We start from the raw sequence: 15,328 nt of genomic DNA on the forward strand, positions 1-15,328 counted from the left end.
TTTAAACAAAATATGATTTCATAAAAACATTATTAATGAATTATTAAATTTAATGCAATTATTGATATCAATAAATGTAAATAAAATGATTACATATGTAAGATAAGGATGAAGTTAAAAATTTTCGAGCTTGATCTTTGATCTTAAAAGTTAATTAGAATGGAATGTTAAATGGCCAGTGGGGACTCTTGTCACAGCTGAAACAAACAAATCAATTTATTTATTAATTACTTAATTATTAATTTATTATTTTTATCCCCATTACAGATGTAGAGTCAATAAAAGATAACTTACTCAGACATTGGACAAATTCTTCCATTGCAGTCGAAGGTGTTGATGTAAGCGATGTCTTCAGGGGTTAATTTAAAGTCGAACACTTGAGCGTTCTCCATGATACGTGCTTTAGTAACCGACTTTGGAATCACGACATGTCCTCTATCAAGCTGATAAAAAATAATGATTATTATTATCGTAAGACAATTCATGATACTCAAGCTTATTAAAACAATACAATGACAAAAAAAAAATTTTAGAACTTTTTTTTTGTAATTGATTTTTTATAAAAATTAAAAAAAGTGAAAGCTAACTTCATTATCTTACAAATTCATTTAAAATAAAAATTAATTTAGCAAATATTTGATCATTTTAATTTTTTAACAAAAAAATTATAGTAAAAAAAATGAAAAATAAAATTGACATGTAGAAATTTTAAAAAATTAAAAATGAAATTTTTTTTTTTTTAATTAAAAAATTATTAAGTGATAGCTAAATTTAACATCATTTAAAGGATTAGGTTATAGCAATTAATTATTAATAGCTTAAACTTGAGCGAGTGGAAAATTACTGACATTTAAATTGTTGTTGAATAACACTCTAGATAAACTATTACATAGCTAACATTAAATATTACAATTGATAATGAATAATAATTACTATGAGTCACAATTAGAAGTACCTGATAACGAATAACCACTTGAGCGGGTGTCTTGTTGTATTTTTTGCTTATTTCAATTAATTTTTTGTCATCAAGTAGAATAGGATCTCCAGGTTTGGCCCAGGGTCTGTCAGGAGAACCCAAAGGACTGTAGGCAGTAATAACGAGACCTCTGTCTTTGCAGAATTTCGTCAACTGTTGCTGACACAAGTACGGATGGCATTCAATCTGAGTAATAGATCATAAAAAAATAAATTAATAAATCATTCGGAATTTTATAATGAAAAAATAAAAAAATAAAAATACCTGATTGGTGACAGGCTTGATTTTGCAGCTCTTCAAGACGCGCTCGACTTGCTCGGAGTTAAAGTTGCTGAGCCCGATGTTCTTGGTCAAACCTTTCTCGCAGACTCCTTCCATGCCCTTCCAAGTGTCCACGTAGTCAGTGTCGCTGAGCTTGGGCTTGCCATCAGGCCCGGTGGGGAACAGGACGTCGCCGTCCTCGTAGGCCATGGGCCAGTGGATCAAGTAGAGGTCCAGGTAATCCAGTCCTAGGTCCGAGAGGGTTTTTTTGATGGCTTTCTCGACGCTCTCTGGCTTGTGGAAGGAGTTCCAGAGCTTCGAGGTGATGAACAAGTCCTCGCGTTTCACGAGACCTTCTCCGATCTTGGCTTTCAGAGCTGCGCCGACTTCTTTCTCGTTTCCGTAAACATGAGCGCAGTCGATGTGGCGGTACCCGATTTCTATGGCGTACTTCACTGCTTCTGTTACTTCACCAGGTTTTGACTGAAATTTAAATTTTTTATTTAATTACTTTATATATTAAATTTATCAATACAGATTTTTGGTAAAAATTTTTTATATTTAAAAGAAAACTGGAAAAAAAATGATAAATAAAGTGAATTTTTAATAAAATTTAAATTATCAGACATCTTTAATATATTTTTATTATTCTAACAAATCAATTACAATCAAAAAAATTTTTCTAAAAATTTTTACTAATAATTTTTTTTTATTTTTGTAAATAGAATTTTTTTTCATAATAATTTAATTGCTATAAAATTATAAAAAAAACTTCCCAGTTAATTTCAGTGTCTATTTAATAGGGAAAAAATTAAAAAAAAAAAATTCTACAAGTAGAAATAAAAAAAAAATTCTTAAAAATACTTTTTTTATAATTAATTTGTTATAAAAAAATTTTTATAAAAGTAGAAAATAATATAATAATAAAAGAAAATACCTTCCATGTTCCCAAACCAAAACTAGGAATCTCATTCCCGTTGTTAAATTTGATTTTAGGGACGCTGAGAGCCATTGTGTGTGTCTTACAAAGAACCGAACAAAACTAAAGAAAGTTCACGAGAGCTTACAAAGTTGGAGTAAGTATCCAAATATACTGATGAGTGTATTTAAGTAAGAGTTAGCTGTCGGTAGTTAGAAGCGGGTAGTGACCAGTTTCGTCGACGACTCGTTCACAAATAAAGCCGGGAGTTGTCTGCTTGCTTGTATTACCTTCTTCTATTGCTCTTGTTTGTGTTGGTGCATCCGCGAGTACGGCAACTAACTCTAGCTCGGTCTCTACACAATCGTTTATTACGCCTGTCTGGGATAATATATATAATTCTATCTACTGGTATATATAATGGGGGATTTAGATGCGAATGATGGACCTGATACGATGGATTTTACAAACTGACATTGGTTTTTAAAAACAAATTATTTATAAATAAAAGAGTATCAAAACAAATGAGTCACATGTTGATGATTTTCATGTGTTTTAATTAATTTACTGAAATAAATTTTTTTTTTTAATTCTCTACTATATATGACATTAAAGTTAGCAGTCTTGATAATTTTTTTATTTTTTTTTTAAATAAATTTTTTTTTTTGAAAAATGATTTTTAAGAAAATTAAAAATTTTTTTTAATTTCTAAATTTATTTGTTAAAAAAATTATTAAAATTATCAAACTGCTGCTACTTAAATAAATTAGAAAAAAGAAAATTGACATGTTTTTTTAAATAATTTTTTGAAATAAATTCGTTTGTTAAATAAAATTAAAAAATGGTCAGGACTGCTAACTTTAATTTCATTGAATAATTACAATCATTATTATAAATAAATAGTCTGATTTTTTAAACTGTTGATAATATTTTATTGAATATAATTCGAATGAGAAATTATTTTTAAAAGGGAAGTACATAAGAATATTGACAAATTTAAATACATAAAAAAAAGCATAAGGGGTTTTTTATTCGAAAGTACTTTGCAGAGAATACGGGGAAGAATAATCATAAATCTCAATGTCAATCATGATTAATAATCTCAGAACGGAATATTAAATGGATAATTTGGGCACGCAGCTCGACTGGAAAACAAAACAAAAATAAAAACTTAATAAAATATTCCTCGGGGGTCTGTTCTGGAATTTAAGCTAATTAAAATTATTGCTGTACTTACTCTTTTATAGCAACGAATCTTCCTCCTACATCCATCCCGTTTATGAACGCCATATCCTCCTCGCTTAATTTGAAATCAAAGACGCTGAAATTTTCCGTTAGACGGTTTTTTGTTGACGTTTTCGGGATGACGATATGCCCACGGTCAATCTGGAATTTTATTTTTTATTTTAATTAGAGATTTTTTTAATCAATAAAAATTATTGTTTAAAAACTGCATTTAGAGTTTTTCAAATTTTTACATGTCAATTTTTTTTTAATAATTTTTTTCAATAAAAATTTTTAGATTTCGACTAATTTAATTTTCATAGAGATTTTTCCAACTATTCAACCTTCTGCAGAAAAATTTTTTAAATTCCTATCTAATAGTCATAGTTATGACCTCTGTGCATTACTTTGTTATTAATTAAACTCTAGATATTTGTTTTTAAACATTCTTAGTATTCTAGAATTTTTTCTTTTATTAAATAAAATTTTATTCAAACTATTTTATATTTCTTTTTTTATATATATTAAAATATTTTTTTTAGAGCATTATGTATTAGCTTAGACAAATATTTTGTGTTGATAGATACATACACGTACATACAAACACATACATACAAATATGAAGATAAAGATAAAAGGGACCAAGTGAGGGGCCGACTAAACAGCGGTAGGGACAGAATTGAACGAATGGAAATTTCCATTAGCGTTAGATAGAAAATACTAGAAACTACAAAGAAGGTTTTACTAAAAAATTATATAAAATAAATTAAACTATTTTTAAATTTATAATTTTAAAATTATTGAAAAATAAAATTAATTATTTTATTAAAGAAGAAAAAATTTAATTTTGTAACAATAAATTATTTTTTAAATAAATAATTATTTTTAATAAGACGAAATTTAGAAATAAGTATTATATAAACTAATGATAATAAAATTAAAATAAACGGAATGCAAAACTGATAAATTCCGGATTTAATTTATGTACTTTGTATCGAATTTAATCGGAAACAATATTAAGAGCGTAGGGAATGACCGCTAAAGGCGTTTCCCATCCTAAATCATCGTTCAAGGGTACTATTGCTGTGAATGAACGTTTAAATTATTGAATGAGTAATCTCGTTGTTGTATTTAATTTACCTATCAATAAACAAATATTATTGTGCCACCAAATGGAAAATTTTGAAGATTCTAACAATTTATTTTTATTAGATAAAAATAAATAATTTTATTACGTGATTGATTATGTAACTAAATGACTAGAATTAATCAATAATTATATTTATGTAATAGTGACGTAATATTTTATAATTAAAAGTTAATACTTGATAACGGATGACGATTTGCGCAGTTGTTTTGTTGTACTTCTTGGCCATTTCTATCAGCTGAGGGTTATCCAGCAGGATTGGTTCCTCTGGCTTAGCCCAAGGACGGTCACGAGACCCCAGAGGAGCATAAGCTGTAATGACAATGTCGCGTTCTTTGCAAAATGCTGACAATTTTTGTTGAGTTAAGTACGGGTGGCATTCGACCTGAAAATTATTATTATTACCCAACAATTTTTTTTAAGTTTCTAATGACAATTTTTTGATAATTAAATTAACTAAAAATAAACAGACTTGATTGGTGACAGGCTTGATTTTGCAGTTAGCCAACAAACGAGTGATTTGCTCGGAATTGAAATTGCTGACTCCGATATTTTTAGCCAATCCCTTTTCGAAAACGCCTTCCATTCCCTTCCAGGTGTCGAGGTAGTCGGTGTCTATAGCTGCTGGAGTGCCATCAGGATTAACTGGGAACAAATCATCGGTCTCCTGATAAGCGATGGGCCAGTGGATTAAATAGAGGTCCAAGTAATCTAGTCCAAAATTAGTTAAACTTTTTCTGATTCCTTTTTCTACGGACTCAGTTTTGTGGTAAGTGTTCCACAGCTTTGATGTTATGAACAAATCCTCGCGTTTGACAACTCCTTCTTCTATCTTAGCTCGTATGGCATCACCGATCTCTTTTTCATTTCCGTAAACTAGAGCACAGTCAAAATGACGGTACCCGACGTTGATCGCTTCTTTTACTATCTCTGTTACTACCCCGGTAGCTGCCTAAAATTTATTTATTTATGATATTAAAGTTGACAGTCACGACTATTTTTCAATTTTATTTAACAAAAAAATTTGTTCGAAAAAATTATTTTTAAAAAATTGAATTTTTTATTTTTACATTTCAATTTTTTTTGCCGTAATTTATTTGTTACAAAAAATATTAAATATCTGCCAAGTTAATTTTCATTATTTATCTATAATTAATAGGTACTTTTTAATTGTTAAAAATTTATTTACATGATACTGAAGTTAGCTGTCAATTTTTTTAATTCTTACAACAAATTAATTACAATACTAAAAATGCTTCTAAAAATTTTCACTGATAATTTTTTTATTTAATTTTTTCTATTATAATTTTATTGCTTTAAAATTCTAAAAAAATTTATAATTTTAGTTAACTTCAGTATCTGTTGTTTGTTTATTTGTTTTATTACTTACTCTCCATGTCCCCAAACCGATCATTGGCATTTTATTCCCATTGTTCAAAACAATCATCGGTACACTAGACATCTTGCACGTAAAATGGATATTTTAAAGACCGGTCACCCTTTTATCTAAAAAATTACCAAATTAATCATAATAACTTTATTTATTATTTCTTTATCAATTTTTATAAATCCAAGGTCAATAAACAAAAAATTTCTTTACATAATTCTGAATCTGAATTGCGCGGTCAAGCTGCGCTCTGGCGGAGATTTTGAAACTAAATAAAAAAAAAAAATAACCTCAAAAAAAAATTTTATAATAATTATTAAAGGAATTAAATTGATAAATAAATAGAAGTAAGTATTAATTAATATTTAAACAAATAATTTTTTACACTTTTAGTTATTTTATTTACTTTAATTCATACCTACTATTTGCAGATGAAATTTTCAAGAATTGATCAGCTGATTGTTTATGGATTTGCGAAATAAATGAAAATGTCGATTGTAAATAACGGGTACAAATATTACGAGGTGCTTGGCTGCGGCAAAAACTCTACGTACGATGAATTAAAGCGGGCTTATCATAAACTGGCACTTGTTTATCATCCAGATAAAGCTAAAAGTAAGAAAAATGGCGATACTGATTGCAAAAAATTTTTTGAGATTGAAGAAGCTTGGCGGGTGTTAAGTGACAATGATTTAAAAATTAAATACGACGCAAAGTGCCGACAAGCTGAATTAGAACTAGATAATTTATTAATTTATGATAGGATAAATGTTAAAGAAATGAATGCTGAAGATGATGTCCTGAGTTATCCTTGTCGGTGTGGGAGCAATTATTTAATAAGTACTGAAGAATTTACGGACAATAGCATTTACATTCCATGTTCTGAATGCACATTCTGTATTTTTGTTGAAAAATAATTTTTTTTTACATTACTTGGTGGTATTATTATTATTTTTGATTCAATAAAAATTTCAACTAAATATAAATAGCTACTTTATCATTACAGTAATTAATTCAGATATAATTTTTGTTTATTTTTAATTATACACTTTGATGATAAAAAATCTTCCATGACCTTTTGATGAAAAAATTGGGAAAAACAATATTGATTGCAATTAATGTCAAAAAGGAATATTGAATGAATAATTTGGACACGATGACCACCTAGAAGATTAAAAATTATAGTTTAATATATAATAATAATAATAACCAGTAAAAGAATTAAAAATTGAGGTAATTACCTTGAAAGTATACCATATCTTCCATTGCACTCAAAATTGTCAATGCATGCTATATCTTCATCGCTTAATTTTAAGTCAAATACATTAAAATTTTCAACAAGACGTGACTTTGATGTTGTTTTGGGAATTACTACATGTCCACGGTCAATCTGGAATTTTTTTGTGTAATTATTTTTTTTTTAATTATTATTAGTAAAAATAACACTAGAAATTTTTTATTTTTCTTTAAAAATAAACTAGAAAAAAAATTTTTTTTTTAATTTCATTCATAATTTTTTGAAGTTTCTAAAGATGGAATTTTATAAATAAGTTTTTGTTGATATAATTTGTTTTTTAAAAAAATAACAAAAATTATCAGATGTCACTCGATTTATGAAACAACTTAGTAGATATTTAATAATTTAAAAAAATTTTTTAACAAATAAATTATGGCAAAAAAATAAGGAAAAAAAAATTAACGTAGAAATTAAAAAAAATTGAAAATGCATTTTTTTAAAAATAATTTTTCGGAATAAATTTGTTTGTTAAATAACATTAAAAAATGATCAAGAAGAACTAACTGTAATGTCATCTTAATTTCAGTAATGTTAGGAAAAAATAAAAATTAAATAAACTACCTGATAGCGAATAACAACTTGCGCTGGTGTTTTGTTATACTTCTCAGCAATATTTTTTATTTTTGGATGTTCTAAAAAAAATGGATCGCCTGGTTTAGCCCACGGGCGGATATGAGAGTCGCGAGTTCCTAAGGGGCTATAAGCGATAATTACCATGCCTCTTTCTTTGCAGAATGCTGACAATTTTTTTTGAGTCAAGTACGGCTGACATTCGACCTAAAAATAAATTATTTAACACCTCAAAACTTTTATTTAAAAAAAAAAAAAAAAACATACTTCATTAACAACAGGCTTGATTCTGCAGTTGGCCAACAAACGAGTGATTTGCTCGGAATTAAAATTGCTGATTCCGATATTTTTAGCCAGTCCTTTGTCAAAAACGCCTTCCATTCCCTTCCAGGTATCCAGATAGTCAGTGTTTGTGCCAGCTGCTGTCCCGTCAGGATTCAACGGGAATAGATCTTCAGTTTCTTCGAAAGCAAACGGCCAGTGAATTAAAAAGAGGTCCAAGTAGTCCAGCCCCAAATTAGTTAAACTTTTTCTGATTCCTTTTTCTACTGACTCAGTTTTGTGGTAAGTGTTCCACAGCTTTGATGTTATAAACAAATCCTCGCGTTTGACAACTCCTTCTTCTATCTTAGTTCGTATGGCATCACCGATCTCTTTTTCATTTCCGTAAACCAGAGCACAGTCGAAGTGACGGTACCCGACGTCTATAGCGTCTTTTACTGCTTGTCTTACCAAGCCAGGAAGTGCCTGAAATTTATATTTATAATTAGTAGCTGATTATTAATTATGAAAATTTATTTATTACTTACTCTCCATGTCCCCAATCCGAGCATTGGGATTTTATTTCCATTATAAAAAGTAGCTGTTGGAATACTAGACATAGTGAATAAATTAATCACTCCAGTTCAGCTTAGGTGTGTTTAAAGACGTTTAAAACATTGCATTTATACCCAATATCTTGCAAGCTGTCAAAACTTTACGTAGAATTATATATTTGTTCATTGCTTTTGTATTTTTTCATCCAACAGTTGATTAATTTGAAATAAAACAATTTGTTAAATAAATAATGCTAATATTTATGACTTTACCAGTAATTAATTTATGCAGACAAGTAATATTTACTTTATACCGAAAAATTTCTTTTCATTAGTAAATATTTTTTTTTTTTACATGAAAGAAAGTTTATTTCTTAAATACAAAATTTACGAGAAAAAATATATACTCTTAATCTAAACTAAGCTAAAAAATACTAACTAAATCGGCTAACTAACAATACAACATAAATTATCGTAAGTGATTACTTAGCATTATTTTTTTAATATAAAGAAATAAGCTGTTAGTGTATTATATTCCATTGCGTCTTATCTACAATTCATGTAAAAATTAATTTACAAATATTTCATAAATATCCACGTTTGATTTACTTTTATTATTAACGATAAGTGTACTGAAGCTTCATAAAAAAAAAAAAAAAAAAAACTTTATTGTGATGAAATAAAAAAACAGTCTTAATTCCAACTAACAAACTTCTGTATAAAATAATAATAATTTACTAAAACTCATAGAGTGTTTATGAGAAATAATAACTAGATTGCACGAATGTAAACGCATTAAAATACCGCACGGCACTCAAACATTTACATTGATATATAAATAATCATTATTCCCATTGGGTTAGTTATTATTCATCAGATATCGATGAAATCAACTTGACATTGGGCCTTAGACATTTGAAATTTTCAACTCCTTGTCTCGTTATCGATGTACCAGTCAGATCTACATATTTTAAATTGTGTATGTGCTCTGCAAGGTGTTTCAAACTTGCGTCTGTTACTTTTGGATAGTTTCTGTAAAAAAAAAAAAAAAAAAAAAAGTTAATAATAATCTCGTGAATTAAAAATTTATTATTATTATTATCTATATTATTAAGAGAATAAGAAAAATTTTGTGTCCAGGATAATCATATGATAAAATTGGTTTTTTAGTGAAATTTAGTGTCATTGCAAAGGTCTTGACTTAAATTTGTGCCTTTTCAAGGTTTCATATCATTCTCACCAATAGTCAATTTATGATGATAAGTATTTAGACTGCATTCGAAAATAATCTCTAGATACATAATTAAGAAATGATCTTGTATCTCGTGAACTATTGACATTTTTAAAGATATAAGCTCATCCCGATGTTACACTTATCAAGAGCTTTCATTTGAGTACCCACATCAATTATTCATATATTTATATGTATTATATATATGTATAAATGAAAAATATATCAAAATGCATGTGGGTACTCAAATGAAAGCTCTTGATGAGTGTAACATCGGAATGAGCTTATATTTTTAAAATATATATTATATATATGTATATACGAAAAACATATCAAAAATGCATGTGGGTACTCAAATGAAAGCTCTTGATGAGTGTAACATCAGGATGAGCTTATATCTTTAAAAACGTCAATAGTTAAAAAAGTACATTGCAATTTAACAAAAGTCATTATTTAACAAAGCAAAATTTTATTTATTTATAGTTCACAAGTCACGGCAGTCACATAGTGACTGCAAGGTTGCTAGTTATTATTATTATTATTATTATTATTATTATTTTGACAAGTTTTAATAATAATAAAATTACCTGACAACAAGAGTCTGAAGAATAGGATTACTGCAAATACGAGGTCGTGGCTCTATAATGACCATGTCCGGCATATCACGTGGAGTATCTTGAGGGAGTTGCGGACTCTGATAAGACCCAATAGAGCATATACAACGATCAGTAATACCACAAGGTGACATATCATCCATATCAAACTGATTGCCGTCGATAACATACTGCGCTACATGATTGTCTTCATAAACCGGTGGATTAAGTGCAATAAAGCTGTGAATGTCGCTTTTTGGCTTCAAGTCAATCGGCGAGTAGTCTAGATAAAGTTCAGTCAAGGTCGTGGTATACTGGAAGAAGCAGCTGACTTCAGAGTCCCCCACGTTCGTGTGACACAGGTCTAATATCCCCAGTGACTTGAACCCAAAGCGTGTCGCGAGACTCATGTAAGCCACACAATCGCCCACGTACTTACACGAGCTTATCCTCAGTTCCTTTAGTTTGGGTATCTTACTTATTACCATCAATGAGTGGCTTCTCAACCACTGACAGTCTGTCACTATTAGGGTCTGAAAATAAAATTTTATTTATTTATTTTATTTAAATAGAAACAATAACTATTAATTTAAAAATAATTACTGTTAAGTTGGGCATATGCTGGTGCAATTTTGAGAAATAAGACTGTTGAGGATTTACATTGCAGACCTTGCATCCTTTTAATGATAATTTCTCGAGTGTCGATGGAAAATCTGTAATTTTTATCTGAAAAAAAATTATATATTTATGTAGAAATATTTATCCAATTGTTGATTAAGTTGTGAACAACTTACGTCATTGTTAACAATAGTAAACTCTTCAATAACAAGTTCCTTCAAACTTGTGCAAATTTCTCCAATTTTAGTCAGGAAATTGTTCTTGAGCTCTTCTAAAATAACTATTCTCTCTTTAATGTTACTACAGGATGCTTGATCTTTCGAGCCACTAGAAGTTCCCACGTCTCTTATGTACCCGTTTGATGTACTCGCCGCCTTACACTCACCATTGGAGATTCCTTGATATTTGTCACTCTCATGGTCGTCTCTGTACTTATCCTTATTAATCGTAAATTCAACTCGTCCGTTAATAATAATACTCTCAGTATTTGGTTTTAAAAATCCGAGTATTTTGATTAACTCATTCTTTTTCAATTGACGAGATTTAAAATTTACAACCTTCCAGAGGGTACGATCCCGGCAAACTTGGTTCAGTCGATGGCAGCACCTGATAAAATTTTAATAATTAAAATAGAGAAAAATTTACAAGTTATAATCGATATGTTTACTTACGAGCTCAAAGCAAAAAGATCTTGCGGCGATACATATTTAAATATATTAAGCAATACATCATCAGAAAAATCCAATAGCTTTGTTTTGTAATCACCCTGAAATTCATCAAACGCCGATTCGTTTGACAGCCGAGGAATTTTAGCGTCACGACTGCTTGATGGTTCTGGAGATAATGATTTGCTTCTCTTCATTTTCATTTTTTTACGGCACCTGAAAATAAATAAATTTTTTATTTAAAAAATTATTTCCTTTGTTTTGAGTTTTTAAAAGTACATTGGACAGTTGGAGGACTCGTGAGCAGGAGATGAGGCTAGAATTTTAGCCCAGAAATTATCAAACTTGGACATTGTTTTTTAATCAACAACAATCACGGAGATAAAATCAAAACTGAGTATAAAATAAAATTTTGAAACTACGTTCTAATTTTGTTTCTTCCTTCTTACAATTTCCGTTGGCTTTTGTCCAATAAAACTAATAAACGTCAACATTTTTCGCTCAATATACACTTTCTTTGTCTTGTGAAAAACAGCACATCTTACCACGTTCAGATCCAAAACAAAAACCAGGTCTTTTGAATAATGGATTCATTCATCAGCCCACTAGTTAATTTAGCAGTAAAATAATCCTGACAAAAGGATTTAAAAAAAAAAAAAAACAAATAGGTTAAGATAACCTTGTAAATAAAATTTTAATTAGGAAAAAAAAATTACTTACTTTTAATTACTCCGGAAACTTATTTTTTGCTTTCACTTTTAAATATGTCAGCTTGACAGTTAACTTTGTTATTATTTTCAACAATTGTTTAATAAATAATATTGAGAAAGTAACAGCGTCAGAGCCGTCCTTGTTTTTTTTTTTTTTTTCCAGTCGATAAATTGACTCAAATACAGTCAATGGCCAGCGGGATGAGGAACGAGATGCTCCGAAATAAAAAATTCCCTATGTGTTCATTTCAATCATTTAAATTTTCACTTTATTTATTGTTAAATTTTTAGTTGTCAAAAAGTGTAATTAAATTTGTAAAAAAGAAATTTTTAATCAGCTGTTAAATTAAAAATCAAAAATTTTTATTGGTTATGAGTGAACAGTAATTTATCCAAAATTATTTCTTAAATTAATAAAATAAATTTAATATTTCATTAATTTAGGACAAACACTAATTATTAAAATACTTATTTTTATTTATTTATTTTGTAATAAAATTTTTTTTTTTACTTTTAAATTGAAAGTTAGTTTACCGACTGATGGAAATTATTTATATTTTTAACTTATATTAATTCTAGATTGAATATATTCTTCCCACTTTTTATGAAGCTCCATTTTACTATCACTAGTATCTTCATCAGCTTCACAAATATATTCAAGTAATTTATTTTTTAAAGCGTATTCAATTAAAAAAAATCTTTTGACAAGTTTGATATTGACATTTATGTCCCTGATAGCCAGCGCTTTCTCAGTAAGTGTTGACGTCCAGCAGTTACGGTTAATTTATACATCAAGTTGACGGTAATTCATCACTCAACAACAGTTGTAAGCAAATTGACGGAAATCTACGGCCGCAACTTGAATACAAGTTAACAATCAAACTTGTAGTTAAATTTCCTTTCAACTTTACTACAATTTGACGGAAATACTTGTACAGCAAGTTTTGACGTCTATTTGCAGAGTAAGTTATAGGTAACTAATAGGTAATCGCTCGCTTTGCCAGCTCTTTCCGTCAAGTTTGCTTCAAATTGCGGATGTAGATTGACAGTAAGTTATAGGTAAGGTGGCCTATCAGGGGTCCAATGTTTATTATTGTCGGCTTTTTCCGTTAGTATTCGAAAAATCTTTCAGATTACCGCGCCGGCAGGTGGCAGCTGTCACTTGGAAAATTTTTTTTTATTTGAATAAAAAAAGTATTATCAATTTTTTTTTTTTTTTTATATTTTTTAAATTTATCACTAAAAATAAATAAAAAAAATATTGAATATATTGATTATATATATCACAAATTTTTTATTATTTATATAAATTGATGACTTAATTAATTACTTTATTTATTTATTTATTTATTTACAGAGAGGAAGTAACTTTTGCGGTTTCCATTCTAGAAAACTAGTCCGGATTTGATAAAATAATCATTTTTCACTGAGTGTGTCTGTAGTGCAGTGTTTATTAAATTAGTCATTAATAATAAAATTTTAATTAACCATTAATAATGGAGGAAATAACTCTAGAAATAGCCGACAATGAAAAGAAAAAAGACAAAGAAGAAATACAGGTCGCTGGAACAAAAGAAAGCATCGTAACAATAGACACAACTGACAAAAGAACCCGCCGAGCCCAGCGACAAGAATATACATTCGCAGCTAAAAAAACCGTGGCCCAGGGTATGATGGACGTGGCGTTGATAACTGCGAATGCCAATCAGCTAAGATATCTCATCGAGTACCAGCGCGAAAGCCCGACATTTTTTGTAATAGTCTTCCTGATCGTGTTCAGCCTAGTCCTGCAGATCGCCGTTGGCATCAGCTTGATTTTCAAAGGCCGGTTTGACATAAAGGGAAAATCGAAATCTCCTGAAGCCCAGATGATAAATAATTACGTAGTTGTCGGTGTTTTTCTCATCACTATTATAAATGTTTTCGTCGCGGCCTTCAGTGTCACTTCTCCGGCTTCAATTCCACTGTCACCTAATGCAACTAATCAATAATTTTTTTTTTTTTTTTTATTTACTCGACGATTTTTTAATTGTTTTTTTAATATAAATATTTTTTAATAAAATTAGGTCATTAACAAATTTTCGGAATATTAAATTTATTTATAAATTTGTGACCTAATTAATGTTGGCAGTAAGATCAGGAACTGTTTTAAATAAATAAAATAATCAAGGTTACAGTTGATATATTGGATAAAAAATAAATATGTATGTGTATATAAGTCAACTTGAGGCATCTGCGTCATCGCAAAAAGCTCTATCGTCACAGCTTTTGACAGAGCACAGGTATACTGATCAAAGAAGACTAGAGAAAGAAGAAATATAAATCTATATAGACAATATATAACGAAGACTATGATATTGCGCTGAGCGGGTAGTATGAAACAAAAGGTAAGTGCAGTTAGCAATTGCCAAAGTCATACGCACGTTCAGTGGTTATATTTATTATATTACCAGGTTATAGTTAATAAAATTATCAAGTGAATAGTGAATAGTGTCTTTAGGACTTACTTTTTATCAATATGGGAAAAGGCAAAGGTAAATATTGGATTTATTATTCATTTCTTCTTTTGTTATTCACTTTTTTTTGTTTTAAAAAATTTTATTGTTTTTATAATGCGTAATTTAATTGATTTTTAGGAGGTGGAGGAGGTGGCGGAGCTAAAGGAGGAGATGTAAGATATATTTTTATCAGAGATTATTTATAGGATTATTTATCAATATTTATTTATAGAAAAAAGGCGGAGCGGGAGGAGCCAAAGGATCTGACGCGAAGTCTGACGCGAAAGGAGGAAACAAAGGCGGAAAGAAAGGTATTTATCTTGTATTTTTTTTTTTGGATTGTTAATGAGAAGACATGTTTTAGTACGCTTTGAAGACGGGTTTAAATTAATAGAAGCTAAAAGAAGATAATTGTGT

General features: G+C 29.0%; 6 protein-coding genes across 9 annotated transcripts; 2 read left to right on the forward strand and 4 right to left on the reverse strand.

Annotated features, from left to right (window-relative positions):
- Positions 1-25: 25 nt before the first annotated feature.
- LOC123267052 (aldo-keto reductase family 1 member B1-like) lies at positions 26-2,547 on the reverse strand. The gene is made up of 5 exons (XM_044731546.1): positions 2,175-2,547; positions 1,241-1,720; positions 956-1,162; positions 295-443; positions 26-197 (listed from the first exon to the last, which is right to left on the reverse strand). The coding sequence occupies exons 1-5, from the start codon at positions 2,247-2,249 to the stop codon at positions 155-157; spliced, it is 954 nt and encodes a 317-aa protein (XP_044587481.1). The 5' UTR covers positions 2,250-2,547; the 3' UTR covers positions 26-154.
- Positions 2,548-3,064: 517 nt separating this feature from the next.
- LOC123267053 (aldo-keto reductase family 1 member B1-like) lies at positions 3,065-6,429 on the reverse strand. The gene is made up of 6 exons (XM_044731548.1): positions 6,337-6,429; positions 5,918-6,033; positions 5,000-5,479; positions 4,706-4,912; positions 3,394-3,542; positions 3,065-3,301 (listed from the first exon to the last, which is right to left on the reverse strand). The coding sequence occupies exons 2-6, from the start codon at positions 5,987-5,989 to the stop codon at positions 3,259-3,261; spliced, it is 951 nt and encodes a 316-aa protein (XP_044587483.1). The 5' UTR covers positions 5,990-6,033; positions 6,337-6,429; the 3' UTR covers positions 3,065-3,258.
- LOC123267058 (DPH4 homolog) lies at positions 6,397-6,849 on the forward strand. The gene has a single exon (XM_044731556.1). It carries the CDS (start codon positions 6,397-6,399, stop codon positions 6,829-6,831), a length of 435 nt encoding a protein of 144 aa, XP_044587491.1. The 3' UTR covers positions 6,832-6,849.
- Positions 6,850-6,944: 95 nt separating this feature from the next.
- Positions 6,945-8,844, reverse strand: LOC123267051 (aldo-keto reductase family 1 member A1-like). The gene is made up of 5 exons (XM_044731545.1): positions 8,591-8,844; positions 8,049-8,528; positions 7,773-7,988; positions 7,156-7,304; positions 6,945-7,078 (listed from the first exon to the last, which is right to left on the reverse strand). Exons 1-5 carry the CDS (start codon positions 8,660-8,662, stop codon positions 7,036-7,038), a joined length of 960 nt encoding a protein of 319 aa, XP_044587480.1. The 5' UTR covers positions 8,663-8,844; the 3' UTR covers positions 6,945-7,035.
- Positions 8,845-9,075: 231 nt separating this feature from the next.
- LOC123267049 lies at positions 9,076-12,668 on the reverse strand. Of its 3 annotated transcripts, XM_044731539.1 has the most exons (7): positions 12,424-12,668; positions 12,249-12,334; positions 11,710-11,919; positions 11,215-11,644; positions 11,024-11,146; positions 10,415-10,953; positions 9,076-9,628 (listed from the first exon to the last, which is right to left on the reverse strand). In XM_044731539.1, exons 3-7 carry the CDS (start codon positions 11,904-11,906, stop codon positions 9,463-9,465), a joined length of 1,455 nt encoding a protein of 484 aa, XP_044587474.1. In that variant the 5' UTR covers positions 11,907-11,919; positions 12,249-12,334; positions 12,424-12,668; the 3' UTR covers positions 9,076-9,462. The 3 variants fall into 3 exon arrangements, with proteins under 3 accessions (XP_044587474.1, XP_044587472.1, XP_044587471.1); XM_044731537.1 differs by lacking the exon at positions 12,249-12,334 and having other exon boundaries at positions 12,424-12,667; XM_044731536.1 differs by lacking the exons at positions 12,249-12,334; positions 12,424-12,668 and adding an exon at positions 11,983-12,184.
- A 537-nt stretch (positions 12,669-13,205) lies between these two features.
- On the forward strand, positions 13,206-15,084 carry LOC123267056 (ninjurin-A-like). 2 transcript variants are annotated; one of them, XM_044731554.1, is made up of 3 exons: positions 13,206-13,472; positions 13,771-14,947; positions 15,050-15,084. In XM_044731554.1, exon 2 carries the CDS (start codon positions 13,910-13,912, stop codon positions 14,402-14,404), a length of 495 nt encoding a protein of 164 aa, XP_044587489.1. In that variant the 5' UTR covers positions 13,206-13,472; positions 13,771-13,909; the 3' UTR covers positions 14,405-14,947; positions 15,050-15,084. The 2 variants fall into 2 exon arrangements, with proteins under 2 accessions (XP_044587489.1, XP_044587490.1); XM_044731555.1 differs by lacking the exon at positions 13,206-13,472 and adding an exon at positions 13,562-13,607.
- The last annotated feature ends 244 nt before the right edge of the window (positions 15,085-15,328 follow it).

Source organism: Cotesia glomerata, linkage group LG6, assembly GCF_020080835.1.
Source record: "Cotesia glomerata isolate CgM1 linkage group LG6, MPM_Cglom_v2.3, whole genome shotgun sequence".
Taxonomy (NCBI): Eukaryota; Metazoa; Arthropoda; class Insecta; order Hymenoptera; family Braconidae; genus Cotesia; species Cotesia glomerata.